This window comes from Erinaceus europaeus, chromosome 4, assembly GCF_950295315.1.
Source record: "Erinaceus europaeus chromosome 4, mEriEur2.1, whole genome shotgun sequence".
In the NCBI taxonomy this organism is placed as follows: domain Eukaryota; kingdom Metazoa; phylum Chordata; class Mammalia; order Eulipotyphla; family Erinaceidae; genus Erinaceus; species Erinaceus europaeus.
Genome location: NC_080165.1, coordinates 53,605,341 through 53,633,103, shown reverse-complemented (window position 1 = coordinate 53,633,103; position 27,763 = coordinate 53,605,341). Strand labels below are relative to the sequence as shown.

The window sequence follows — 27,763 nt, the reverse complement described above, 5'->3', positions numbered from 1 at the left end:
ATGTCCAAGGACCTGGGTTCAAGTCCCTGGTCCCCACCTGCAGGGGGTAAAGCTTTGCAAGTGGTGAAGTAATGCTGCAGGTGTCTCTGTCTCTTATCCTGTCCATCTCCCCTTTCCTCTCAATTTCTGGCTGTCTCTATCCACAAATATAGTAACAGTAATAATAAGAAAAGTTACATTTCTGTTTTTGCTATTCTTGTTGGGAGTTCACTGCTCCCCCACTAAGCTTCTCATAGAGAAGAAAATTCACCACAGTACAGAAGTTCCCTGTAGTGCAGTGGGGGCTAGACTGAAATCTGGGTAGTCTTCATGGCAAAGAAGGCACACTAGCCAGGTGAGCATTTTTTTTTTTTTTTATTTATAGAGAGAGAACCAGAGCATCACTCTGGTACACAGCCAGGGATCGAACTCAGTACCTCATACTTGAGAGTCCAGTGCTTTTCCAATGTGCCACCTACTAGCCATAATCATGGCTTTAAAAAAATTAATTATAGATTTGTTTCATTCCTCCCTCTCTCTAGATGAGATTAAGATGTGTGTGTGTGTGTGTGTGTGTGTGTGTGTGTGTGATGACCCAACTGATAGAACACATATATTTCAATTGCAAGGACCTGCATTTATGCTCCTGGTTCCCACCTGCAGGGGTAGTGTGCTGCTTTTGCCATGTGTGTGACCCAAGTTTGAAGCTGGTCCTTAACACACTGAATTAACAGTGCTGTAGTTTTCTCCCCCTTTCTGTAGCTGTCTTTATTTGAAAATGTTGGCCCTGATTAGTGAAGTCCTGGAGATGACAAATTAGTAAAGTCAAAAGTAGCTATTGGATTTTTGTTTTTAATTTACTCATTTGAAGCCAAGACTAGAAGCTCGGAATTTTCAGTTTCATACTCAGTTTCACGCCTTCAGAGGAGGAAGGGGCTGTAAATGGAATTAATATTTGATTATGTATAAGTGAAGATGTCATTTTTTTTTTCTTTTAGAAATTTTATTTGCTTTATCTTAATGAGAAAGATATATAGAGAAAGATATAGAGAGGGAGAGAGACCAGAGCACTGCTCAGCTCTAGCTTATGGTGGTACTGGGGATTGAACCTGGGACCTCAGAGCCTCAGGCACAAAAAACTTTTGCATAACCATTATGTTGTCTCCCTAGCCCAAGATGTCTCTATAAATCCAAGTTTTAGGGGATTTAGAGAACTTCTAGGTGAGTGAATGTACACACACAGGGGCATCATTTACCATGTTCTTAAAAAAAAAAACAAACACAAAATCTGGTTAACTGGGTTAGGGAGATGGCATAATGCTTATGCAAAACACATTCATGCTTAAGACTCAGAAGTCCCAAGTTCAACTGCCTACACTACCATAAGCCAGACCTGAAAAGTACTTTGGTAAAATGATAATAATAATAATAATAATAATAATAATAATAATAATAAATGGAACAGATAACGTTTTACTAACTCAAAAAAATACATGCACCCCTATGTTCCTAACTGTACTATTCACAATAACAAAAATATGGAATCACATGAAATATTACTCTGACATGAAAAAAGATGATGATGATGGTGATTTGAGACGTGAAATAGGTAAAGTGGTGAAAACAACTACTGGAAGGTTTCATTCATATGCGGAGTATAGACAATTGAAGCAAATAAATTTGCAAAATAAATAGTTAACGTTGTCTCGGGCGGAGGGTAGATAGCATAGGTCCCAGGTTCAATCCCTCACACCACCATAAGCCAGAACTAAACAGTGTTCTGGTAAACAAAACAAAACACATTGTCTCTTAGACTTGTGAGAACTATGGTGATTATCAAAAGGGAGTGGGATTTTGTGGTAGGTGTGGTGAATTACACACACATTTGTGGATCTATACCTCTGAAATCTATACCTCTGAAATCTCATAATCTTGTATACCATTAACAGTAAAAGTTATTTAATTTATTTTTTTTAACAGTAGAAGTTATTAAACAAAACCAAAAACTAGTAAATATGTTTTGCCAAGTCCTAAGGACTGCTGTAGGAAGTTAAGTGAACCCAAGCAGAGATTATTGGAATCTTCAATCTATATCTGGTTTGGCTAATATAAGTGATTATCTGAGTTTTCAGCAGGGTGTGTGTGTGCGCACACGTGAGTGTGCGTGTGCTGGATTCTTAGGAGATCTGATGCTATCTTGGAAGATAGTTTCAAAATGCAGCTAAATCAGAAGACATCGAATTGGTGATACAGAGAATTGCTAGGTGTAAGGAAAACCTCCACATATTTGGTGACACTAAGTAAGTATGCTGTGTGAGAAGTCAGAAGACTCACAGGGAAGACATTTACAGCAGTCAAGGACTGGGTTTTAAGGGGCTGGGCTGTGGCACACCTGATTGAGTACATACATTATTATAGTGTGCGAGGACCTGGATTCAAGCCACCAGTCCCCACCTGCAGGGGTAAGTTTCGTGAGCAGTGAAGTTGTACGACAGGTTTCTCTCCTCTCTCTTTTTTAAACATCAGAGCGCTGCTTAGCTTTAGCATACGGTGGAGCTAGGGACCTCTGGTGCCTCAGGCATGAACGTCTTTCTGAATAACATATTATGTTGTCTCTCTAGCTCTTCTCTCTCCTTTATCTCCTTTTCCCTCTCAGTTTCTCTCTATCTTATCAAATAAAATTTAAAAAAGGAATTGGGTTTTCCATACATAAGACAAAAAACGAGTTTCCCATTTATTAAATCTTTTTTTTCTTCTATTTATTATTGGACAGAGACAGAAAGAAATTGAGAAGGGGGAGTCGGGCGGTAGCACAGCGGATTAAGCGCAAGGACCAGCAGAAGGATCCCAGTTCGAGCCCCCGGCTCCCCACCTGCAGGGGAGTCGCTTCACAGGCACTGAAACGGGTCTTCAGGTGTCTATCTTTCTCTCCCCCTCTCTGTCTTCCCCTCCTCTCTTCATTTTCTCTCTGTCCAACAACGACATCAATAACTACAACAACAACAAAAAACAAGGGCAACAAAATAAATAAATAAAAGCTTTAAAAAAATAAAAAGAAAAAGAAAGAAATTGAGAGGGGTTGGGGAGACAGAGAAGGAAAGAGACAGAGACACCTGCAGCCCTGCTTCACTACTCGAACCTTTTCCTCTGCAGGTGGGGAGCAGGGGTTTGAACCCGGGTCCTTGTACCTATAATGTATATGCTTAACCAGGTACACTACCACCTGGCCCCGAGTTTCCAATTTACACCCTCACTGGATGTTTTATAAAGGGTGGCTCAGACTTAACCATCCTAAAGTAAACTTGTGACATTCTGCTTGTTTTCTTCCAATATCTTAAAAAAAAAAAAAAAAAAAGACATTTATCTATGCAAGTCAGGTCTACTCTAAGAAACCTAGAAGACTTACAATTTACAATCTATTTCCAAATATTTACTTGCTCTCACTCCACTACCAGAGTCTATGCCATCATCATGACTTACCTGGACTGAAGTAACCTTCTAGCTTGTGCTTCCCAAAAGTTGATCTTTTAGAAAAAAAAAAAACAAAGTGAATACATGGTAACTGCCTGAAACACTGGATAAGTGGACAAGCTCCAATTCACTTCTAGTTCAGTGCCTCTGCCTCACCTCCCACTCTTCCATTCTCCTAGCAAGTACCTTTACCCAGGCTATGCTCTCCCACCTCTCCTCCTGCCTGTCCCTCAGAGCTTTGGCTCAGTTGTCACCTTCCCAAACTCCCTTTATTATACACTCACCTTCCATCATGTCTTGTTTCTTCATGGCAGGTTTGACAAGATAACTTTGTAAGTATTTGCGATTGTCTGATGACCAATCTTATCTTTCCCCTGCAGATTTCAAGTTTGTTGGTTTTGGCTCTTGATTATCATGAGTGCCTAGTGTACTGCCTGGCCCTTAGGCACTCTATAAACATTTGTTGAAAGACTGCTTTGTCATTAACACTCCATAAACATCAAACCTACAAACAAAGGTAAAATGTTTAAAATCCACTATAGGCAAACCTGTATACCTCAAGTTTCTTTTCTCCTACAAAATTTTACCCTCACAAAATGCAGCCTGGCCTAGCTGTGTCTATTTATTAGTGAGATCCCATTGGTTCCTTCAAGTTGACAGAACTGAAGTCTAGTCTTTTTTCTATAATTAGTGTGTAAACTAAATCAAGAGCAAACTGACTTCATTAAGAATAGCCTCATCTGTACCTCCAGAGACAAGTGGAACACAGGGATTAAAGATAATGCTTGTTTCCACTGTATTTATTACTAATATAAAAAAAAATGTCAAAAAGAAAAAAAGTTCATTCTTAGTTTTCCAACAGCTCTCATCCCTTCTTCTTGCACACACAATTCTTGACCCATCTCCTCAGGGTCAGTTTAAAATGGAGCCTGTTCACGGTTGTTTTCATAGAAAACAACCAGTGCCAGGGATGCAGGGAAAGAAGGTTGGAAGAAGGTGACAGTACAGTCTAGGTTCCACCAAAGATAGGTCAGGTGGAAATTCACAGAATCCAAATGAAAGGGCTGGTGGCTTCACAATGACATAGTCTGACTAAAAAGGGTTACAGTGGTCCCTCAGAGACTTTAAAGGGTATCTACTGGGCCAGTGTCAAACCCAACACTGGGAGAAGGATGGGGAGGATCAGGTAGGTGGTCCTGTGCAAAGTTTCACAATTCTTCCATGTTGGGGGAAAGCTTGAGGGCACCAAAGCCACTCAATTTGGCAGAAAAACTACTCGTGTTGGGAAGTCATAAAAATGCCACAGACACCAAGAAAGGCTACGAGGGGATGCACAGTTTCACAAAGCACAATGATCACAGACCATAGCGGTGGGGATCATGCTACTGACACAGAAACTACAAAATCCAAAAGCAGGGTAGAGTGGCCTTTTAGGGAGTAACTCTGTAGCAGTCATCCAAACTGGACCCCAGGTGAGACAACCTGGCGAGTTTCACGGAGCAGCTGACAACATTGGGGTCAGAGAGTGTCACACAAAAAGGACTTAAAACAAGCAGCTAGAAGAAGGGAATGGTAGGAAACTGCTCTTAGGCTTCCAGGGATCAAGGGTAATACTGGGGACTGGGTGGACAGATGCACAAGAAACAGCACCAGAGGTTTCCTGTTCAGCAGTCTTTTGGTGAGGGATCCAGAAGGCAGTTGGAGGGAGCAAAGATGGGGATCCTGATGGTGAGTCTCTGGAGGCTGGATCAGAAGAGCACACACTGTGCACCAGTGATAAAACACAACTCTGAATCCCAAACGAGGGAGGTGGTAGTGGACGGGGGTGGGCATCACTGACTGAGGGTGGTGGGTGAAATAGCCTCACAGTAGCCATCATAGGACTACAGGGAAATATATGGCCACCAGGGCCCAGAGGCTTCCTTCCAGCATGGATGGGAAGGCACAGTCTCACAGAGGAGGTCCATTGACGCCCGGGTGGTAGAAGGCACAGAGGTCTTCATATCGACAATGGCCCTTTGTGGCAAAGTGTCGGCAGACAGGGCGGCCAGATTTGTCTGTGAACAAGTAAAAAGTGGGAAGTTTAAAATTTGAATAAAAAATACAGATGTTAACAGAAAGCAGAGACAGAGAAGGCAGTCAATGTCTGTCTAACTTTCTACCACTTCCAGATATTTCAGAAGAGTTGTTATTTTCTAAGGGAGGAAACATTCAGGGTGACTCCTACTTCTAAAGGACAATGAACAGCCCAAAGAAGAAGTCAAGGATACTCTGGGAATTAGGTCATATAGGATTATGGGTATTAAATGTGCACAGGCATGAAAAAAAAAGACCTCACCTTCCACAAGCTGGGGTCCATCCTTGGGTGGGCAAGTATTCTTGATAACAGACCAGCTTTTGAGCCTTCGAGGATTTCTCTGCTCTTTGTGAAAGCCTCCCCTGGAGGGACCCCCATGGCCTGGTCCAGGAAAAGGAGGTTCAGCATTGACTCCCCACCAACCACGACCATATGGGCCAGCCCTGGGACCTAGGCCTCCCCGAAATGAGCCTCTACCCCGAGGAGGAGGTGGGAGACTCAGCAGCGGTGGAATCATTGGTCCCCTTGATTCTGGAGGACCTCTGTGAAAAACTGTAAAAAGTGAAAGACATGGAAAGGTAATCAATGGATAGCTTAATCGTGGTAAAGACCTGAATTCTTTTTTTTTTTTTTTTTACACTTTTCAGTAAAGAACAATGTACATAACAAAATACTCTACTTTCCAGTGCACAACTTAATTATCATGAGGTAAACCTACATTTCCACCACTCAAATGAAGGATAGTCTTATTAGCACTTCAGAAGTGCCCCACCTCCTTACTCACTCATGCTCTACTATCCTGGCTCTACCACCATAGGTTAGTTTTCATGCCTGTTTTTGAACTTCATATAAAAGGAATCAAATCATACAATCTGCATCCTTTAGTCTGGTTCAACACCATGTATGTGAGATTCATCCAGGTTGCCCAGAGAAAAGGTTTTTTTAAATTTTATTTTAATTAATGATAAGAGAGGGGCCAGGAAGTGGCCATAGGGTTAAGTGCACATAGTACGAAGTGCAAGGACCCACAGAAAGATCCCCGTTCCAGGTCCCAGTTCCCCACCTGTGGGGGGTGTGTGTCACTTCATAAGCAGTGAAGCAAATCCTCAGGTGTCTATCTCTCTCTTTTTAAAATTTATTTATTTATTTATTATTGGACAGAGACAGAGAGAATTTGAGAAGGAGAGAGATAGAGAGGCACCTGCCGGGGAACGGGTGGTGGTGCACTTGGTTGAACGCATATGTTATAGTCAAGGACCCGAGTTCAAGCCCCTGGTCCCCACCTGTAGGGGAAAAGCTTTGCAAGTGGTGAAGCAGTGCTGTAGGTGTCTCTCTATCTCTCTATATCCCCTACCGCCTCAATTTCTGGCTGTGTCTATCTAATAAATAAAGATTAAAAAAAAAGAGAGATAGGGAGTTGGGCGGTAGTGCAGCAGGCTAAGCACAGGTGGCGCAAAGTGCAAGGACCAGGTTAAGGATCCCAGTTCAAGCCCCCAGCTCCCCACCTGCAGGGGAGTCCCTTCACAGGTGTGAAGCAGGTTTGCAGGTGCCTATCTTTCTCTCCCCCTCTCTGTCTTCCCCTCCTCTCTCCATTTCTCTCTGTCCTATCCAACAACAACGACATTAACAATAGCTACAACAATAAAACAAGGACAATAAAAGGGAATATATAATAAATAAATATTAAAAAATAATTTTAAAAAAGAGAGAGAGAGCCCTGCAGCACTGCTTCACCACTTGTGAAGAGCTTTCCCCCCTATAGGTGGGGACCAGGGGCTCGAACCCAGATCCTTGTGCACTTAACCAAGTGTACCACCACTTGGCCCCTTTTTCTCTTTCTCTGTTTTTCCTTTCCCTCTAAATTTCTCTCTGTCCTATCCAATAAAATGGAAAAATAAAAAAAAAAAAAAAAGGTCACCAGGAGCAGTGGATTCCTAGTATAGGCATTGAGCCCCAGTGAGGCAAAAAACAAACAAACAAACAAAAAAAAACCCCTTGAGGCAAAAAAAAAGAAATATATATATATATATATATATATATAGAGAGAGAGAGAGAGAGAGAGAGAGAGAGAGAGAGAGATGGAGAGAGGAGAGAACCAGAGTACCATTCTGCAATGCCAGGAATCAAACTCAGTCTCTCATGCTTTTATGTCTAGCATTTTAGCCACTGTGCTACCTCTCAGGTCTCATGCTTATTAATTTTCATTGTAGTATAATATATGATTACATGCACAAAGAACAATCATTCTACTGACCATGGACATCTGCAGTTTCTGCTTTGGAGTTATAGTGAAAAGTGATGCTATGAATAGTTTTAATGCATGTTTTTTGCTACATATATGTGTGCATATTTGTTTACTAGAGCACTGCTCAGCTCTGGCTTATGGCAGTACTAGAAATTAAGTCTGGCACCTTGGAGCCTCAGGCATGAAAGCATGGCCTTAAATCTCATTCATGGGGAGTCTGGCGGTAGCACAGAGGGTTAAGCACACATGGCGCAAAGTGCAAGGACCTGAGGAAGGATCCCGGTTCGAGCCCCCAGCTCCCCACCTGTAGGGGCATTGCTTCACAGGCAATGAAGCAGGTCTAAGGTGTCTGTCTTTCTCTCCCCCTCTTCTCTCCATTCTATTCAACAATGACAACATCAATAACAACAACAATAACTACAACAATAAAATAAGGGCAACAAAATGGAATAAATATTAAAAAATATATCATTCATGTTGTAAAATGAGGGGACATCCCACCTTTTGAGGGCTGAATAGTAACTGGATTCTAAGGATATATCAAGTTTTCTTTATCTTTTTTTTTTTGTGTGCCTCCAGGGTTATTGCTGGGGCTTGGTGCCTGCACTACGAATTCACTGCTCCTGGAGGCCATTTGTCTTCTTTTGTTGCTCTTGTTGTCTATTGTTGTTGTTATAGTTGTTGGATAAGAAAGAGAGAAATGGAGAGAGGAGGGGAAGACAGAGAGGGGCAGAGAAAGATAGACACCTGCAGACCTGCTTCACCACTTGTGAAATGACCCCCCTGAAGGTGGGGAACCAGGGGCTCGAATCCGGATCCCTACACTGGTCCTTGCGCTTTGCACCATGTGCGATTAACCTGCTGCGCTACTGCCGGGCCCCCATTTTCTTTATCTTTATCCATTTGGATTGCTTCCACCTTTGATTATTGTTTATAATGCTGCTATAAACATGGATGTACAAATATCTCTTCAAAATACTCCTCAGTAGCTTAGGAGATAGTGAAATGGATAAAACATTGGATTGTTAAGCATGAGGTCTTTATTTGATCCTTGGCACTGTATATGCCAGAATGATGCTCTGGTTCTTTCTTTTCCACTAATTAATAAGTAAAAAAAGATTTTCATGTCTGAAGCTTGGAGGCCCCAGGTTCAAATTCCCAGTACCACCATAAACCAGAGTTGAGCAGTGTTCTGGTCTCTTTCATTAGTATATATATATAAAATTAACGAGAGCTCTGCTCAGCTCTGGTTTATGGTGGTACAGGGGACTAAACCTGGGACCTTAGAGTCTGTAGCATGAGAGTCGCTTTGCATAACCATTATGCTATCTTCCCCACCAAATAAATATTTTGAAAGAGATACTGCTTCACATTCTTTTCGATATATATGCCCACAAGTGAGATTGCTAGACTATATAGAATCTTTATTACTTTTTCTTAAATTTTACTTAGTGAGAGGCCAGAGCACTGCTCAGTTCTGGCTTATAGTGGTACTAGTGAATAAACCACAGTCAAAATTACAATAGCTTTACAATAAAGTCTTTATGTTCACAGTAAATCTTTGCATTTTAAGACTGATTGTAATGTCTCACTATGATCCTTACATTTTCACATAGTGGTATAGGATGTTTATTTACACACCATTATAGGGATTCTATCTAGGAATATATTGACTCTAGATCAATTTGGTAGGAATTTACATTTTGGGTGGGGGTAGATTGCATAACGATTATGCAAAAGAGACTTTCCTGCCTGAGTCCTAAATTCAATTCCACCACACACACCCCCACCCCATAAGCCAGAGCTGAGCAGTGCTCTGGTTAAAAAAAAAAAAAAAAAAGAATTAACATCTTTATAACACTGAATTTTTTAATCTTTCCCCAATGTTACTACACATCTCCCGATTCATTTAGGTACAAAATTCCTTTTAATTTTAAGTCTTTCCTGGATTTTACTGCCTCCCCTCTCCCCTTTTTCAGGACCCAATCCAAGGATCAAGATTCCTCCCTTCTCACCTGACTTGGGATCACCAGGCTTCCCATTGGTCATGGGGGGAGGGCCCAAAAGGCTGGGTGGTCCTAAGAAGAGACATGAAAATAAGATAATCAGAATAGTCTAAAGGATTGATGGTGGTACTTTCTGTTCTATTTCTTACTTTCTTAATCCACCAATAAGGTCAATTATATATGTCAGCAATTGTTGGAGGCTCTTCCCCCACCCCCCATCTCGATGTCCTTTCTTCTGCAGAGTTCTTATGGTTTGATAAACGTGGAGACTACTCCATCAAGAAGTCTTTTCAAATTGCTTTTAGATAATGACAACTTTCTCGTCTCTTCCGTGTACACCGTTGCAATCCAAACCACCACAAGTGATTACAGAAGTAATCCTCTCTTTAACTGCTGGCCAACGACATAGCTTTAGCCCCACATGGCAGAACGGTTAAGAGATGGAAGCCCATTCATCTTGCTTGTGAAAATCTGATCACAAATTGTCATCCCAGTCAGCGAATCTGACACCGCTCTAGGGCCCCTCTCCTCTGCCATTCTGCGGCTGCGCACACGGGCTCTTTATCCTCTCTCTTCTAGCTTATCTAGAAAGGTTTGGGGACCGGATTGGAGCTAAGGGTCCCAGCAGAAGCCTTCTCCTGGTTCGGGGTTGCACCTAGGACACTCCCCACGCCCCCACCTGCACCAGCGCGTGCGCCCTTCCTCCTTCCGTTAGCGCCCCCTCCTCTGCACCTCTTCAGCTCCTAACCCCTTGTCCAGACCTGCTGACAAGACAGGTGCACAGCCCTCCGGAGCTCCTTACCAATGGGACCCCCATCCTCCTCGTCTCCAGTCTCTTCCCGCTCGGTCAATCCGAGCTGCTGCTGCGGCGGCTGCTGCTGATTCTGCTTCTTTCGTTTCGGCATCGTGGTTGCGGCAATGGCTGCAGCGGGATTTGGAGGGCAGTGAGGAAGGGGCACGCTGGTATTCTGTTTCCGCTTCCGGGGGGCGACAGACAGTTAAGATTGAAGCTCCCGCCATTTCATTTCCGGCAGGTTGAGGGGACCCTTTGTGCGGCATTTTGACATAAGTCTCCTCTGCAAGGCGTTTTAGCAGCTGCAAACTTTCCCTTTGCTGCGCCTCTATAAAGGCTTAAAATAAATTCCACTTTTTTCTCTCACCGGACCTACACCCCCCCCACCCCCATACGCACAACCAGTTCCTCGCGGTGTTCACCTGCTCCCGGGCCAGAAGGCCAAAGAGAAGACTGTCGCATCCCGAAAGCGCCACATCCGGTTCCCGGTTACTATAGTAACAGCTGCAGGCACAACTTTCGATCTCATTCCAAAAGTCTTTCGCTCCTCGTCCGCGCTTGCACTGATGATCTGTCAACCTGCTCCTTATATACGTTCCTTCCAGGCCTCTGGGTCCCAGCAGGGCAGTGCCCAGGACACTTTATCCCGCCACCCTCCCCTCCGATCTCTGAGTCTGTCCCCAGTGGAGCTCATCAACTTGGGTTCACCCACTGGACGCACAGTCACGACTTTCCACTAAGGTCTAGTGAGAGCCTCGGTAAAGTCGCTTCTAGGAGTCCACGCCCCTCTCTCCCCCTAGGCGGTAGGCCCGCCCTCCTCAGGCCTCCCCCTCCAGGTGAGTGGTAGCTTCTCTCCCGCGCGCAAGGTGGTGATGACACGCGCCCCCCCTCCGCCGGCGGCGAGTTGGTAGCGCCCGTGACGAAGTTTGCCTAGTCCTCCCACGCGCGCCGCCTCTCCAGCCGCCGCGGCGACCTCGCCAAGCTACTGGCTCTCACGTGCCAGCAGCCCACTCCGCATCATCTCTCGTCTCGCTCCCAGAGGGAAGCGACTGCATTTCCCGCCGGCCGCCTTCCACCGGGGCTGCGGAGGAGAAGCGACTAGGCCCGCCCGCTGACGTCACCCTGTGGCTCCGCCCCCTGTAGGGTCCCGGGCCCTTGCGGCGGGGCTGCCCCGGGGGCGGGGGGCCGGAGTCAGTTGAGGCAGCGGAGCTCGGCGGAGGGTGGGCCAGGTGAGCTGGTCCAGGCCATGCCGAGGAAGAAGCCCTTCAGCGTGAAGCAGAAGAAGAAGCAGTTGCAGGACAAGCGCGAGCGGAAGCGAGGTCAGTGCGGGAGCCGGAGGAGGGGGCGGGGCTCAGACTCCCGCACATCTGGAAGGAGGGGTGTGCCGGCTGCGCCTCTGGGGGGCGTGGGAGGGGGTGCAGGCGGCGCGCGAGTGCGCGTGGGCGGCCGCGGAGGGGATTCCCTCGCTGCAGCCCCCTAGGTGCAGAGGACGTGGGGCAGGATGGAGAGTGGGGGAGGGGAATGCCTCCAGCACGAACGGGGCGCCGTCCCCACAGATCCCTGGAGCTGGAGGGAGCTCCCCCACCCCCACACACATCCGCGAGGGTCCTGGACAGGGTGGTTAGTAGGACAGGGCCTCAAAAGCATTGGTGGTGAGGTGACGGGGAACCAGCCGACCCGGGAGGGGGGCCTTTGGGTGCATTGGCGCTGGCGTCACTGGCTCCTGCACGCAGGGTTTCAAGATGGACTGCGATCCAGTTCCAACAGCCGCAGCGGGAGCCGGGAGCGGCGGGAGGAGCAGACGGACACCTCGGACGGGGAGTCTGTGACCCATCACATCCGCAGGCTCAACCAGCAACCAGCCCAGGGCCTGGGCCCTCGTGTCTATGACCCCAATCGGTGAGAGTGGTCTGGGGGAGCCGAGTCCGACTTTCCCGCCCACCCGGAAGTCGGAGCACTGGGGCAAAGTTAGTTGCTGGTGATAGAAGCTGGAATGCAGTCCTCTGCAGGCCACTACCCCCCCCCCCCCTTGAGGAAGGGCTGGAGGGGGCTATGAAGGGTGAATATTGCATGAAAGAGGGATTTGTGGAAGGCCGGCTCAGAGAAGACGTGGTGAAGAGCTTGAAGGAGAAAGCTTTGTGAAGTTGGCTGCCCAAGAGGGAGTTTGTAGTTACAGGTTACGATGGGTACTGTGGTCCCTGTACCCCTAGATACCGACTGCATTTTGAGCGAGACAGCCGAGAGGATGTGGAGAGGAGAAAGAGAGCTGCTCGGGAACAAGTTCTACAGCCAGTCAGTGCTGAATTGCTGGAGCTGGACATCCAAGAGGTCTATCAGCCAGACTCAGGTGAGTGGGAGCTCAGTCCCTGCATGCTTGGGACAGTAGCCAGTGGGGAGAATTTGGAAGAGTTAAGAACTGACTGTGAGGAAGGAGGGGTCTGGGATGCACCCTTGAGTCCTAAAACTGCCCTGAGATTTACTTGGACTTTTTTGTTTTTTCTAGTCCTGGACTTTCCCCGACGCCCTCCTTGGAACTATGAGATGACCAAGGAGCAATTAATGAACCAGGAGGAACGGAGCTTCCAGGACTATCTTGGGAAGATTCATGGGGCTCACACTTCTGAGAAACTCAGCTACTTTGAGCACAATTTGGAAGTAAGCATGGTGTGGGTGGAATCAGGGCTGCGGCATAGTGACCTGTGTTCATACTGAGGCCAGGCAAGAGGACTCTGGACTCAGGCTTTCTTCCACTGATTTTGTCTTTGCAGACATGGAGGCAGTTATGGCGGGTATTGGAGATGTCTGACATCATCTTGCTGATCACTGATATTCGACATCCAGTGAGTACTGGAGAATGAAGACTTCAGTCCTTTGTTCATAGGAGTTCCCATTCTGCCTTTGGCCAGCTGACTATCCCCTCCTTTACTTGCTTTGAAGAAAAACTTAACATCTTGTTCCCGGTCCACCAGTTTCATCCAATACAAAATCCCAATGTGGAGCTCTAGGGTATTCTAGCTAGACAGCTCGGGGCTTCCCCCTCCCTGACTACATCAGTTACCACAGGGATCAGCCTTACGCAGATTGCTAGGGTGGAGATTAAGGTTTGAGATTTTGCTCCTGGGTGGTCCTTGTATGAACCTGCTCTGCTACTTCACTGTTGTCCTCCAGTGGGAGAAAGGGAGATCTGTGAGGACACTTGTATAGCTGATCTCTAATAATACATACACAAACATTTCTGTGCAGACTCCCGAATATATATATGTGTGCACTGATGTATAGTAACACGTGCTCAACACATAAGCAGACATTTTCACGCCCATATATATATATGCACGTCTACATACAAAAAGGGAATGTTGATTTCTACCCGATGTCCATCCCAGCCTTTTACCCCAGTGTGCTAGGTGTCACTTTTTCCTTGTCTTGTTTTTTAGACTATTTCTGTTCCTAATTGAAACTTGTAAAAAAAAAAAAAAAACCCAGAGAGAAATGCACAGGTGTTACTTACCCCTACCTTGTTTCCAGTTTAGTTTGATTGATTTATGCTTTTGCCTCAGGATCTGCTACAACTAGGGTATTGTCTCTGAGAAGTATGTACTTGGTGATTTGGGGTGGGGGGGGGGACTGGAGGCAGAGTACTGTTGGTTGCCTTCTCATTGTTCTGTTTTCTTACAAACTTCACCCCAGGTTGTGAATTTCCCACCAGCATTTTATGAGTATGTGACTGGAGAACTTGGGTTGGCCCTGGTGCTGGTCCTGAACAAGGTGGATCTGGCTCCGCCAGCTCTTGTGGTTGCCTGGAAGCATTATTTTCATCAACACTACCCCCAACTCCACATCGTCCTTTTTACCTCTTTCCCGAGGGACCCCCGAGCCCCACAGGACCCTAGTGGCGGTGAGTGGGCAATGTGGAGGGCAGATGGTGATCAGGGCAGTAGGAGACAAAGATAACTAAAAGTCTTGTTGACAAAGGGGTGGCTCATTTTTGGCCAAAGATTACTGAGAAAGATGGCATGCATTAAGTCCCAAAGTGTGTGCTAATCATTTTGTGCCTTCATCTCAGTCTTGAAGAAAAGTCGGAGGCGGGGGAGAGGATGGACTCGGGCCCTGGGGCCAGAGCAGTTGCTGAGAGCTTGTGAAGCCATCACTGCAGGGAAAGGTATGTGCTCCTTAGATAAAGCTATAGAAGGGCACGGGGAATTCCTGAGCTCTGTTACATCTGTCTCCTTTTTCCAAAGTCAACTCCATTATGGACACAGGTGAGAGGCCAGGGGAAGGATTGAAGCAGGAGCAGACTGACATGGTGGGTTAAGAGAGGCTGCAGATAGAAGCCCTGTTGCCTTCAGTCTTCCCAGTACTTTCTAGGAATTCATACTGAGAAATGTGTGAGTAGACATTGGTAATAGCATAATGGTTATGCAAAGAGACTTATGCCTGGGGCTCCAAGTCCCAGGTTCAGTCCCTTGCACCATCAAAAGCCAGGACTGGTAAAAAGGAAAAAAAAAAGTAAAGTATGAGTCTAGTCTAGTTTATCTAGTGAAGGCTTGGGAATCAGCTGTGCAGTTTGGCACTTCCAACTCCAGAAGGCGCCGGGTACATTAGCAGTTCCATAAGCCTTGTCATCATCTGCAAGCTCTGCAGAGAACCTCTTCATCTTCTTTCCTCAACAGTGGACTTGAGCAGCTGGCGAGAGAAGATTGCCCGGGATGTGGCTGGGGCTACGTGGGGTAATGGCTCTGGGGAGGAGGAAGAAGAGGATGATGGGCCGGCAGTCCTGGTAGAGCAGCAGACTGACTCAGCGATGGAGCCGACCAGCCCAAACCAGGAACGCTACAAGGATGGAGTGGTGACCATTGGCTGTGTGGGTAAGGGAGCAGCAGTCATGTCTTGCAGAAGAAGAAAGTGGCCGGGACCCCTCTGGGTATAGGGTCTTGGAAGGCAAAGTGCTATATAGTAAAGTGATCATGGCGCTTCTGAATGAAATCCCACCTCTTCTCAGCTATAGTTGACTTTGAGCAAAAAAAAAAAAAAAATTTTTTAAGATTTTATTTATTTTTGAGAAAGATAGCAGGAGAGAGAAAGAACCAGACATCACTCTGGCACATGTGTTGCCAGGGATCAAACTCGGGACCTCATACTTTAAGAGTCCAAAGCTTTATCACTGTGCTACCTCCCAGACCACACAAGCAATTTTTAAAATTTTATTTATTTATTTTTGCCTCAGGGTTATTGCTGGGGCTCAGCGCCTGCACTACAAATCCACTGCTCCTGGAGGCCATTTTTCCCATTTTGTTGCCCTTGTTATTATTATTGTTGTCATAGCTGTTGTTGTTTGATAGGACAGAGAGAAATGGAGAGGGGAGGGGAAAACCGAGAGGGGGAGAGAACGGTAGACATCTGCAGACCTGCTTCACCCTTGTGAAACAGCCTACTTCAGGTGGGGAGCAGGGGGCTCGAACCGGGATCTTTATACCAACCCTTGCGCTTTGCGCTATATGTGCTTAACCTGCTGCACTATCACCTAACCTCCCAATTTTGAGCAGTTTTTTTTTACCTTCTCTAAATTTAAGTTACTTTGATTTTTTTTTTTTAATATCTTCTTTTTTTTTAATTAATTGATTTTATTTTTGAGAGAGAAGCAGAGAGAGAGACACACACACAGAAACACCAGAGCACTGCTCAGCTCTGGCTTGTGGTGGTGCAGGGGATTGAACCTGGGATTTAGAAGCCTCAGGCATGAGAGTCTGTTTGCATAACCATTATGCTGTCTCCCCTGCCCAAGTTACTTTGATTTTAAAAATGAGGATGGTGAGGTCAGCAGGTGGCTCACCCAGTAGAGAGCACACGTTACCATATATAAGGATCCAGGTTTAAGCACTTGGCAACCACATGAGGGTGACTGCCAGGGGACAACTTCACTAGTAGTGGAGTAGTATTGTAGGGTCTCTCCTCTCTCTGTCTCTCACCATGTATCTAGGTGGAAATAAGCAGTATGGTCACCAAGTAAAAAGGGATGGTACAGGAACTGAGCCCCAGTGATAACCCTAGCAAGCAATAACAATTAAAAAGTAAATTATAGTAAGAACTTAGATAGCATTAGTTTAGCTTTTTTTTTTTTAACATTTTTTATTTTGATGAAAGAGAAAGATATACAAGTCACCAGGACACTTTTTTTTTTTTTTTTTGCCTCCAAGGTTATTGTTGGGGTTGGGTGCCTACACTATGAATCCACTGCTCCTGGAGGCCATTTTTTCCCATATTGTTGCTATTGATGTTGTTGTTGGATAGGACAGAGAAGTCGAGAGAGGAGGGGAAGACAGGGGCGGGGAGGGGAAGACAGGGGAATGGGGAGAGAAAGATAGACACCTGCAGACCTGTTTTACTGCTTGTGAAGTGACTTCCCTGCAAGTAAGGAGCAAGGGGCTCGAACTGGGATCGTTACTCTGGTCCTTGAGCTTTGTGCCATGTGCGCTTAACCTGCTGCTCTGCCGCCCGATCCCCACCCATGGCACTGCTTAGCTTTGACTTATGGTGCTGCAGAGAATTGAACCTGGGATTTTGGAGCCTGAGGCATGAGGGTCTTTATATAACCACTATGTTACCTCCCCAGCCCATGTTAGTCCCCCACCTATATTACACCCATTAATTTTATTATCAAAGATACTCTTTGCCTAATTAAAAGATTTATCTCTGTTTTTGGTGAGAGAAAAAGGAATATACAATTAAGACCCATTTTGGATAAGAAAGGTGAGAGGTGTGGTCTGGGAGGTGGCACAGTAGATAAAGCATTGGACTCTCAAGCATGAAGTCCTGAGTTGAATCTCTGGCAGCACATGTAACAGAGTGGTAGCTGCTACTTTCTCTCTTCCTATCTTTCTCATTAATAAATGAATAGAATTGTTTTAAAAAAGAAAGGAAGAGAAAGAGGGTGGGGCCAGGTGGTAGTGCATCTGGTTAAGTGCTCACATTACAGTGAGCAAGGACCTGGGTGGTAGCACAGCAGGTTAAACGCATATGTTGCAAAGTGCAAGGACCCATATAAGGATCCTAGTTTGTGCCACTGGCTCCCCACCTGCAGGGAAGTCACTTCACAAGTGGTGAAGCAGGTCTGCAGGTGTCTGTCTCTCTCTCCTCTCTGTCTTCCCTTCGTCTCTTGATTTCTCTCTGTCCTATCCAACAATAACAATAACGACAACAACAAGGGCAACAAAGTGAGGGGGAAAAAAGGCCTTCAGGAACAGTGGATTCATAGTGCAGGCACCAAGCCCCAGTGATAACCCTCGAGGCAAAAAAAAAAAAAAGACAGAAGATAACATCAAAACTTTCTTCATTGCAGTAGGCGGCTCACTGGACCATGCACATGGCAAAGCAGTGCACTATCCAAATGAGCTGTCTTGTCACAGGTGCCTCATCCCTTTTTTTTTTTTATTGTTTTTTATTTGATAGAGAAATGGAGAGGGGAGGTGGAGATAGGGAGAGAGACAGACAGACCACTACAGACCTGCTTCTCCACTTGTGAAGCTTTCCCCTGGTAGGTGGGAACCAGGGGCTCAAACCCAGTTCCTTGTGCACTGTAGTGTGTGCACTTAACCAGGTGCGCCACCACTGCCTGCCCCCCCCTTTATTAAAGCTTTATTTTACTACATGTGAGAACGTTTCCAGTAAGAGAAGAGAGAGAAGCCAAAGCATCACTCTAGCACATTTGGCGCTGGAGATCAAACAGAATTTCAGTGATTATATTAAAGGGTTATGAAAAGGAGTAAAGAGTAACTGGAAGGGGCTGGGTGGTGGCGCACCTTCCCATCTGCAGGGGAGGAGCTTCATGAACAGTCAATCAAATGCTTCAGGTGTCTCTGTTCTCCTCCCCCACTCTCTTCCCCTTCCCTTCTCTTTCCCTTCTCAGTTTCTCTCTGAACTGTCAAATAAAAGAAGTGGGGGGTCAAGCAGTAGCACAGCGGGTTAAGCGCATGTGGTTTGCGAAGTGCAAAGACTTGCTTAAGAATCCTGGTTCAAGTCCCCGGCTCTCTATCTGCAGGGGTTGCTTCACAAGCAGTGAAGCAGGTCTGCAGGTGTCTCTCTGTCTTCTTCTGTCTCCATTTCTCTCTGTCCTATCCAACAACAACGAAATCAATAATAATAACCACAACAACGATAAAACAACAAGGGCAACAAAAGGGGGGGAAGCCTACAGGAGCAGTGTATTTGCACTGAGCCCCAGCAATATACCTGGAGGCAAAAAAAAAAGTGTGTGTGGGAGGTGGGGTGGGAGAAGAAAAAAATGTTCACTGGGAGCAGTGGATTCGTTGTGCAGGCACTGAGCCCTAGTGAAACCCTGAAAGCATTAAAAAAAAAAAAGACAGGTTTTTATAGTATCAGCTGGGAATACTGAGACAGGAAGATTGGAGGAGAGCAGGCTTGGAGGGGATGCATTATGGTATCAGAAATTGAATTTGAGAATCTTTTTTAAGTATCCCAAGCAGAGACAGGGCTATATATGACCTTGGGACTTGGGGGAAAGGATTATAGATTTGTATTTGAGAGGAATTTAAATTTGGGGAGCTATTGGCAGATAGTTTTCTTCTCCACTCCCCCCACCATAAACTTTTTTTTTTTAATTTCTTTTTTATTTAAGAAAGGATAAATTATCAAAACCGTAGGGTAGGAGGGGTACAACTCCACACAATTCCCACCACCCAATCTCCATATCCCATCCCCTCCCCTGATAGCTTTCCCATTCTCTATCCCTCTGGGAGCATGGACCCAGGGTCGTTGTGGGTTGCAGAAGGTGGAAGGTCTGGCTTCTGTAATTGCTTCCCCGCTGAACATGGACGTTGACTGGTCTCTGGGGAAGCGGAGCTCCAGGACTCATTGGTGGGGTCTTCAGTCCAGGGAAGCCTGGCCGGTATCCTGATGGCATCTGGCACCTGGTGGCTGAAAAGAGAGTTAACATACGAAGCCAAACAAATTGTTGAGTAATCGTGGACCCAAAGGTTGGAATAGTGGAGAGGAAGTGTTAGGGGGATACTCACTGCAAACTCTAGTGTACTTCTGCTTTCAGTTATATATTTTGCACTAGTTTATGGATACGTGTGAACATATGCTCTCTCTCACAGAACCTGGTCTATATCTAGGTTTTGGGACTTTGTTAGAAAGTGAATCACCTGGGATGGAATTAGAGAATACAATGAAAGGAAAGGTCTCACCTGAAAAATGAAGCTGAAGGGTTGTCATTCTACATGTGAAGTCTCTGGACACAGTCTGAGCTGAAGCATGTTGAGGTGGCAATCGTTGCGTTGATTAGGTTGCGACCGGCAGATGCAATATTATTTGATATGGATTGGGAGAGGCATGGGGGAAATATAGGCTCTATAGTGGAGATGTGAGGTTCTGCTGTCTTAGGGTTCAAAAAAACAATGGATAGTTAATGTTATAACATTATTTGGTAATTGGGTTAACTTTGAAAAGTCCTTTTGTTAGGGTTTGCTGTATAGTACCCAGTATCTTGTATATAGCTGTGCCATTGGTTGCTTCTGATCTACTTGGTCTAGGCTTTTGAGAGAGTCCGCATATCAAATACACAGCCTATATATTAAAAGACTCAGTCTGTATTTTAAAAACTTCAAGACATACAATTAATTTTCCCCCTCATATTAATTAGTGATTTATATGACTACACTTCACTAGGAGTGTACATAAACACCATTCCCACCACCAAAAGACTGTCCCACCCCACCCACCTACCCCCACACCCCATCGGCCCAGGAAGCTGCATATCTACCCCTCACCACAGGGTTTTTACTTTGGTGCCCTACTTTCAATTTAGTCAGGTCCTGCTTTTAGTTTCCCTTTCAGATCTTCTTTCTCAACTTCTGTTGATGAGTGGGATCATCCCATACTCATCTTTATCTTTCTGACTTAGCTCACTTAACATAATTCCTTCTAGCTCTGTCCAAGATGGGTCAGAGAAGGTGGGTTCATTGTTCTTGATAGCTTTTATTTATTTATTCCCTTTTGTTGCCCTTGTTTTATTGTAGTTATTGTTGTCGTTGTTGGATAGGACAGAGAGAAATGGAGAGAGGAGGGGAAGACAGAGAGGAGGAGAGAAAGATAGACACCTGCAGACCTGCTTCACCGCCTGCGAAGCGACTCCCCTGCAGGTGGGGAGCCGGGGTTCGAACCGGGATCCTTATGCTTATGCGGTCCTTGTGCTTTGTGCCACCTGCGCTTAACCCGCTGCGCTACAGCCCGACTCCCCACCATAAACTTTTTAAAAAGTATTTACGGGTGCTGGGCAGTGGTGCAGCGGGTTAAGCACACAAGGCGTGAAGCACAGGGACCTGCCTAAGGATCCTGGTTTGAGCCCCCGGCTCCCCACCTGCAGGGGGAGTCGCTTCACAGGAGGTGAAGCAGGTCTGCAGGTGTCTTTCTCTCCCCCTCTTTGTCTTCCCCTCCTCTCTCCATTTCTCTGTTCTACCCAACTACAATAACAGCAACAATAAACAACAAGAACAACAAAAGGGGAAATAATAGCCTCCAGAAGCAATGGATTCATGGTGCAGGCATATCCAGAGATAACCCTGGAGGCAAATAAAAAAAAATGTATTTACTTATTTATGACAAAAAGAACCAGAGCATCAATTTGGCATGTATGATGCCAGGGAACAAACTTGGGACCTCATACTCGAGAGTCCAATGCTTTATCTGCTGTGCTGCCTCCTAGGCTGCCTTTAAACTGGAACTTTTTATTTTATTATTTGCTTTTCATACCCCCCTTTTGTTGCCCTTGTTTTTATTGTTGTAGTTACTATTGTTGTTGTTGTTATTGATGTCATCGTTGTTGGATAGGACAGAGAGAAATGAAGACATAGAGGAAGAGAGAAAGACACCTGCAGACCTACTTCACTGCCCGTGAAGCGACTTCCCTGCAGGTGGGGTGCCGGGAACTTGAACCAGGATCCTTAAGTCGGTCCTTGCACTTCGTGCCACTTGCGTGCACTTAACCCGCTGTGCTATACCGCTTGACAACCCCTAGGCTGCCTTTAAAAAAAAAACAAACAGGGATCTGCTAAGCTCCAGCTGATAGTGGGGCCAGGGACTGAAAGTGAGACTCTCAGGCATAAGAGTCTTTTGCATAACCATTGTGCTGTCTCTCCAACTCTATAAATGTTATTTAAAGCTATGGGACTGGGTGAGATGTATAAGAGGAGGTAGGTGGGGAAGAGAAATTCAAATTGTATTTAGAGACTGGGCAAAGAAGAGGAAACCAAGAGAGTGTTCTAGAAATCAGATTAAAAAAAAAATCTTTGGCAGTGAAAGGAGGGCTCAAAAGGTCAAGTGTTATTGATAGGAGAAGTGAGATAAGAGCAGAGACTTAGGGGCCAGGCGTTGGCACAACTGATAGAACACTTAAATTACAGTGCACAAGGACCCAAGTTCAAGCCCCTGGTTCCCACCTGCAGGGGGAAAGCTTCACAAGTGGTGACGCAGGGCTGCAGGTGTCTCTCTGTCTCTCTCCCTCTCTATCACCCCTTCCCTCTCAATTTCTCTGTCTCTCTCCAAAAATAAATAAATAAGAGCAGAGAGTTGCTAAGCAGGCTTGGCAACATGAAGATCAGTTGTTTCCCTTGAGTGGAGAAGAAAAAGCCAGATTGTGGTAGACTGACCAGAAATGAGCCACAACATGGTGAAACCTCCCTCATTTAATATGGTATGGGAAAGGAGCCAGAATAACAGCATCTGTAGTTCCATTTGTGTAAGTTCAAAAGCTGTGAAATTGAGCAGTACCACTTAGAGATACACAGATCGTAAAAAAAAAAAAAAAAAAAAAAAAAAAAAACAGCAGTAGTGGAATCCCTTACAATTCAGGATAATGCTCACATGTGCAAAGGGAGAGAGGGTCATGATCAAAAAGGGACAGAAAGGTGAGCCAGAGAGCACATTTTCTTGTGTAAGGCTTTGGGTTTGATCCCAACATCAAATAAAAGCAAGAAGGGAGGTGGGGGTATAGCATAATGGTTATGCAAAGAGACTTTCATGCCTGAGGCTCTCAAGTCCCAGGTTCAATCCCCCACACCGCCATAAGCCAGAGCTGAGCAATGCTCTGGTTAAAAAAAAAAAAAAAGGAAGAAGACAAATCTAGAACATCATAAAAAATGACAGAGGAATGAAGGGGAGATAGCATAATGGTTATGCAAATAGTTCTCATGTCTGAAGCTCCAAAGTCCCAGGTTCAATCCCTTGCATCACCATAAGCCAGAGCTGAGCAGTGCTCTGGTGTTTCTTTCTGTCTATTTGCATCTGTCTCAAAAAAATTAAAATTAAATAAAAAATGACAGAGTGACTAAGATAACTTCCCCAGTAGGGCACCCAGCTTACATGCCTGAGGCTCTGGGTTCCATTTGTGGCATCACAGATGGCAAGGGGGGGTGGGGAGGGCTCCGTACATGATGGAGTTGCTCCTCTTTCTGTCTAAAAAAGAATGAAAAAAAAAAAAGATTTGAGCCTGAATGCAGCTCAGGAAGTGGTGCAATAAACTATTGAACTTACAGGCATCAAGTCCCTTGGCATTGTATGTACTAAAGTGATAGCTTGATTCTCCCTCTCCTCTCTCCTCTCCTCTCCTCTCCTCTCCTCTCCTCAACTCTCCTCTCCTCTCCTCTCCTCTCCTCTCCTCTCCTCTCCTCTCCTCTCCTCTCCTCTCCTCTCCTCTCATCAACACATAAATAAATCTTTAAAAAAGAATTGACCCTGGGAGAACACTCAGTGGTAACATAGCATGTGCATGAGAATCTAGGGATAATGGATATATCCACATATATATTTTATTTAATATATATATTTAATATAGTATGTCAGAGAGAGACCAGAGCATTGCTCTGATATGGACTTGGGTTCTCACACATGCAAGTCCTACATCTGCCATATGAAACACCACCCCATCTGTAAAATGACTTTCCAGGAAAAGGAGTGGAAGAGGGCTGGGAGCAGGAAGGTATGTAGCACTCCCATAGGGTGCCAGGGCTTGAACCTGGGTTATACACATGGCAAAACAACAAGGCAATTCCCTACTCAGTGATTCTTTGATTCCTGCCCCCTTTTTTTAAAAACCATTTTTTAACGAGGGAGAGAGATCCAGAGCATCACTGATCACCAGCCTGGTGTATTTGCTACCAGAACTTGATCTTGGGATCTCATATATACAAGCTCTGTGCTGCACTGCTAAGCCACCTCCCAGGCAGCTCAGTGCTCTTTTGAAAGGAGACGCTTTTGGTGTGTTGTGGAAAGAGCTCATTCAGCACAGTCCACATCTTTCCCAGTTGTCATTTCAGCTGCCCAAGAGCAAGTGCTGAGTAGGCAGAGTGGCAGTTGACAGTTTTGCTGGATGAGTAAGGTAGAGGGAAGAGCTAGGATTAGGAAGTTCGAAGTCTGTGGGAGGGACTTGGCTGTGGGGAATTATGGGCTCTTAAGTAAGAAGATCCAAGTTGGATCTTAAATCATGTTTCTGTACTATAGTAAGGGTCAAATTGTGAATGGAGTGGAGGGACCAGAATGATCTGAAAAGAGGAACTGTCAGGGCAGAGAGTGAAGTACTTATAATTAAAATTGTGAGATGTGCAGTGACAGGCCCCACATTTGCCCAAGGGAATAGATAGCTAAAGTGAGGTGAGGAAAACAGTCTTTGGAAGGATGTTTCTGAGGCTGAGCGGCCTACATGCTGACCAGGAGACTTGTGCAGACACTGGTCTTCCAGAATAAAGATGGTAGTCATGACCCCCCAGGGTTTTCCAGTATTGTCTCTAGAGAAGTTGTGATAATTAGGTATGTGTCTCACTGGAATTGTGCCCTATGTCTACTATAGACACAAAGCTACACAATTATAAAGTTGTGGTTTTTTTTTGTTTTGTTTTTTTTATCAGAGCACTGTTCAGCCTTGGCTTACGGTGGTATGGGGACTGAACCTGGAACTCTGTAGCCTCAGGCATGAGAGTCTGTTTGCGTAACCATTATGCTATCTACCCTCCCTCCAATTATAAAGATTTTTAAAAATATTTTATTTATGGAGGCCAGTGGTGGTGCACCTGGTTGAGCGCACATGTTACAATGCGCAAGGACTCATGTTTGAGCCCCTGATCCCCACCTGCAGGAGGAAAACTTTGTGAGTTGAAGTAGTGCTGTAGGTGTCTCTCTGTCCCTCCCTTTCTATCACCCTCTTGATTTCTGGCTGTCTCTCTCCAATTAATAAAGATAATATTTTTTTTTTAATTTGTTTAGTTGGGGTAGAGACAGAAATTGAAAGGGAAGTGGGAGAGGGAGAGAGACCGACACCTGCAGCCCTACTTCACCACTTGTGAAGCTTCCCCCCCAGGTGGGGACTGGAGGCTTGGACTTAGGTCCTGGTGCCTCGCTCTAATGTGTACAGTCAACCGGTTACAGTTTAGAGACTGATTTGTCATTTTTCAAGGCCATACCGCTTCCTTTATTTCTGAATCTTAGTTCCCCTTTGATCCATAGCTCCAACATCACTTCTTGCCCACTGCAAAATAAAAGCTAACAGATGGGGGCCAGAGCGCATGTGGTGTGAAGTGCAAGGACCTGCGCTAAGGATCCTGGTTGGAGCCCCTGGCTCCCCACCTGCAGGGGAGTCGCTTCACAGGCGGTGAAGTAGGTCTGCAGGTGTCTATCTTTCTCTCCCCCACTCTGTCTTTCCCTCCTTTCTCCATTTCTCTCTGTCCTATCCAACAATGACATCAATAACAAAAAATAATAATAATAATAATAAAAAACAAGGGAAACAAAAGGGAAAAATTTAAAAAAAAAGATGGCTGGGAGGTGGCAGGCCTAGTAGAGTGCACATGTTACAGTACACAAGAGCCTGGCTCCAAGCCCCCAGCCCCTGCCTGCAGTGGGGGAAGCTTCATAACTGGTGAGGCAATACTGTAGGTGCTTCTCTTTTTCCTATCTATCTCCCTCTCCTCTCACAATTTCTTTCTGTCTCTCTCCAAAGTAAATATTTTCTTAAAATGAAAAATTATTAAAAAAAAAAAAAAAAAGCTAACGTACATTTTCCTTACCTTTCTCAGGTTTCCCCAATGTGGGGAAGTCCTCACTGATCAATGGGCTGGTGGGAAGGAAGGTTGTCAGCGTCTCCAGAACCCCAGGCCACACCCGATACTTCCAGACCTACTTCCTCACTCCCACAGTGAAGCTTTGTGATTGCCCTGGCCTCATATTCCCTTCCCTTCTGCCCCGGCAGTTGCAGGTATGAAAGCAAAGGAAGCAGGGAGGGAGAGAACCTTCTGGTAGTAGGTGGAGGAAGATGCTGAGCACTCTTGTTTCTTTCAGGTTCTGGCGGGGATCTACCCCATTGCCCAAATCCAGGAGCCGTACACCGCCGTGGGCTACTTGGCCTCCCGAATCCCACTGCAGGTCCTGCTCCACCTGCGTCACCCAGAGGCCAAGGACCCCTCAGCAGAACACCCCTGGTGTGCTTGGGACATCTGTGAAGGTGGGTTTTATGATTTGGCTTCTTCCATTGCCCCTTATTCTGTCCTGCTTTGTCTCTGCTTAGAGGTTCTTATGTGGACAGAGCAGCTGGCTTGTCACCCCTAGATATCTGTCACAGGGCCAGCAAGACCTCCAACATGGAGAGTTCTGGAAGAAACTGAAAGGACTGTTATTGCAGTGGGTTGATGGTATGACTGGGTGTGATTGTTTCTCTCATTTCCCCTTCCAGCCTGGGCAGAGAAACGTGGTTATAAGACAGCCAAAGCAGCCCGAAATGATGTGTACAGAGCAGCCAATAGCCTCCTGAGGCTAGCAGTGGATGGTCGCCTCTGCCTGTGTTTTCACCCCCCAGGATACAGCAAACAGAAAGGTCGGTCAGAGCACCAGTGTGCTTCCTTAACCCCTGCTGTGGTGCAGGTAAGAGAATGTGGGCTTTGTGGTTGCTTGGAGCAAGGAGAAACCTGGTTTCTACCTGTTGGTCAGTGTTGTCACTTAGAATCTCTGATGAGTTTGCCTCATCTGCCCAGCCAGGGCAGTGGTTGTCCATTGGCAAGGTGGTGGTGGTAGACTGGAGTTAAGATGTGGCTGACTGGGAGTCGGGCAGTAGCGCAGCAGGTTAAGCACACGTGGCACAAAGCACAAGGACCAGCATAAGGATCCCGGTTTGAGCCCCCGGCTCCCCACCTGCAAGGGAGTCGCTTCACAGGCAGTGAAGCAGGTCTGCAAGTGTTTGTCTTTCTCTCCCCCTCTCTGTCTTCCTTTCCTCTCTCTGTCCTATCCAACAACGATGACATCAATAATTACAATAAGGGCAACAAAAAGGAATAAGTAAATAAATAAAAATTATTTTAAAAAGATGTGGCTGACTGAAAAAATTAATAAATGCCACCTTTCTGTGGCCTCCATTCTTGGTCTTGTTTTGGTTCCCCAGGCACCTGGGAGTCCCATCCAGAAACCTCGGAGCTGGTGATTTCACAAGGCAGAGTGGGGCCAGCAGGTGATGAGGAAGAGGAAGAAGAGGAAGAGCTGAGCAGCTCCTGTGAGGAGGAAGTTGAGGAGGACCGGGATGCAGATGAAGAGGGGGAAGGTGATGAAGACACCCCAACCTCAGTTCCAGGGTCCAGCCTGGCTGCTCGAAACCCTTATGCTCTGCTGGGTGAGGACGAGTGCTGAGTCCCTACCCAATGCCATCGTCTTCATCCACTTTGCTTTTGGACTGTCCTGGGAGTGTCTCCCCTCTGCTGCCCCATTTGTGAATAAAGATTGTCTGCTTTGTAGCCCCTTCCCCAAATGGACTGAGGTGAGAGCAGCTGTTTCAGCTGTGAGAGGTTTTTCTTTTCTTCTTGTGTACTACCTTTGACAAGAAAAAGTTCTCTTGGGAGTTAATTCAGTGGTTCTAAGTCCACAAAGCGTACTTTCCCTGCTTACTTTTACACTTACATTTTAGGATTCCCATATCAACATGAGAAGGAAAGGTCACTCCAGGCTTTTTCAGCCTAGTCCAAATCTAAGCTTGCTTTGCATTGGTGCAGCAGCCTTGTGTGCCCTCTGCTGCCAGACCTGGTTATACCATGAGTTTCTGGAAGAAGAAGCTGCTCGGCACAAATTGATACAACTCTTTTTTTTTTTTTTTTTTTTGCCACCAGGGCTGTTACTGGGGCTGGGTGCCTGTCCAACAAATCCACCAC

At 45.8% G+C, this 27,763-nt stretch overlaps 2 protein-coding genes across 5 annotated transcripts; one reads left to right on the top strand and one right to left on the bottom strand.

Annotated features, from left to right (window-relative positions):
- Positions 1-811: 811 nt before the first annotated feature.
- PRR3 (proline rich 3) lies at positions 812-11,314 on the bottom strand. Of its 3 annotated transcripts, XM_060189377.1 has the most exons (6): positions 10,581-11,314; positions 9,788-9,850; positions 5,789-6,079; positions 3,735-5,507; positions 3,460-3,503; positions 812-915 (listed from the first exon to the last, which is right to left on the bottom strand). In XM_060189377.1, exons 1-4 carry the CDS (start codon positions 10,681-10,683, stop codon positions 5,401-5,403), a joined length of 564 nt encoding a protein of 187 aa, XP_060045360.1. In that variant the 5' UTR covers positions 10,684-11,314; the 3' UTR covers positions 812-915; positions 3,460-3,503; positions 3,735-5,400. The 3 variants fall into 3 exon arrangements, with proteins under 3 accessions (XP_060045360.1, XP_007532352.1, XP_060045361.1); XM_007532290.3 differs by having other exon boundaries at positions 3,460-5,507; XM_060189378.1 differs by lacking the exon at positions 812-915 and having other exon boundaries at positions 2,120-3,955; positions 5,101-5,507.
- Positions 11,315-11,506: 192 nt separating this feature from the next.
- On the top strand, positions 11,507-27,400 carry GNL1 (G protein nucleolar 1 (putative)). Of its 2 annotated transcripts, none has more exons than XM_007532288.3 (12): positions 11,507-11,890; positions 12,305-12,470; positions 12,782-12,918; positions 13,075-13,226; positions 13,340-13,411; positions 14,259-14,466; positions 14,635-14,730; positions 15,242-15,436; positions 25,652-25,830; positions 25,914-26,076; positions 26,305-26,445; positions 27,007-27,400. In XM_007532288.3, exons 1-12 carry the CDS (start codon positions 11,818-11,820, stop codon positions 27,246-27,248), a joined length of 1,824 nt encoding a protein of 607 aa, XP_007532350.1. In that variant the 5' UTR covers positions 11,507-11,817; the 3' UTR covers positions 27,249-27,400. The 2 variants fall into 2 exon arrangements, with proteins under 2 accessions (XP_007532350.1, XP_060045359.1); XM_060189376.1 differs by having other exon boundaries at positions 26,305-26,492; positions 27,007-27,079.
- The last annotated feature ends 363 nt before the right edge of the window (positions 27,401-27,763 follow it).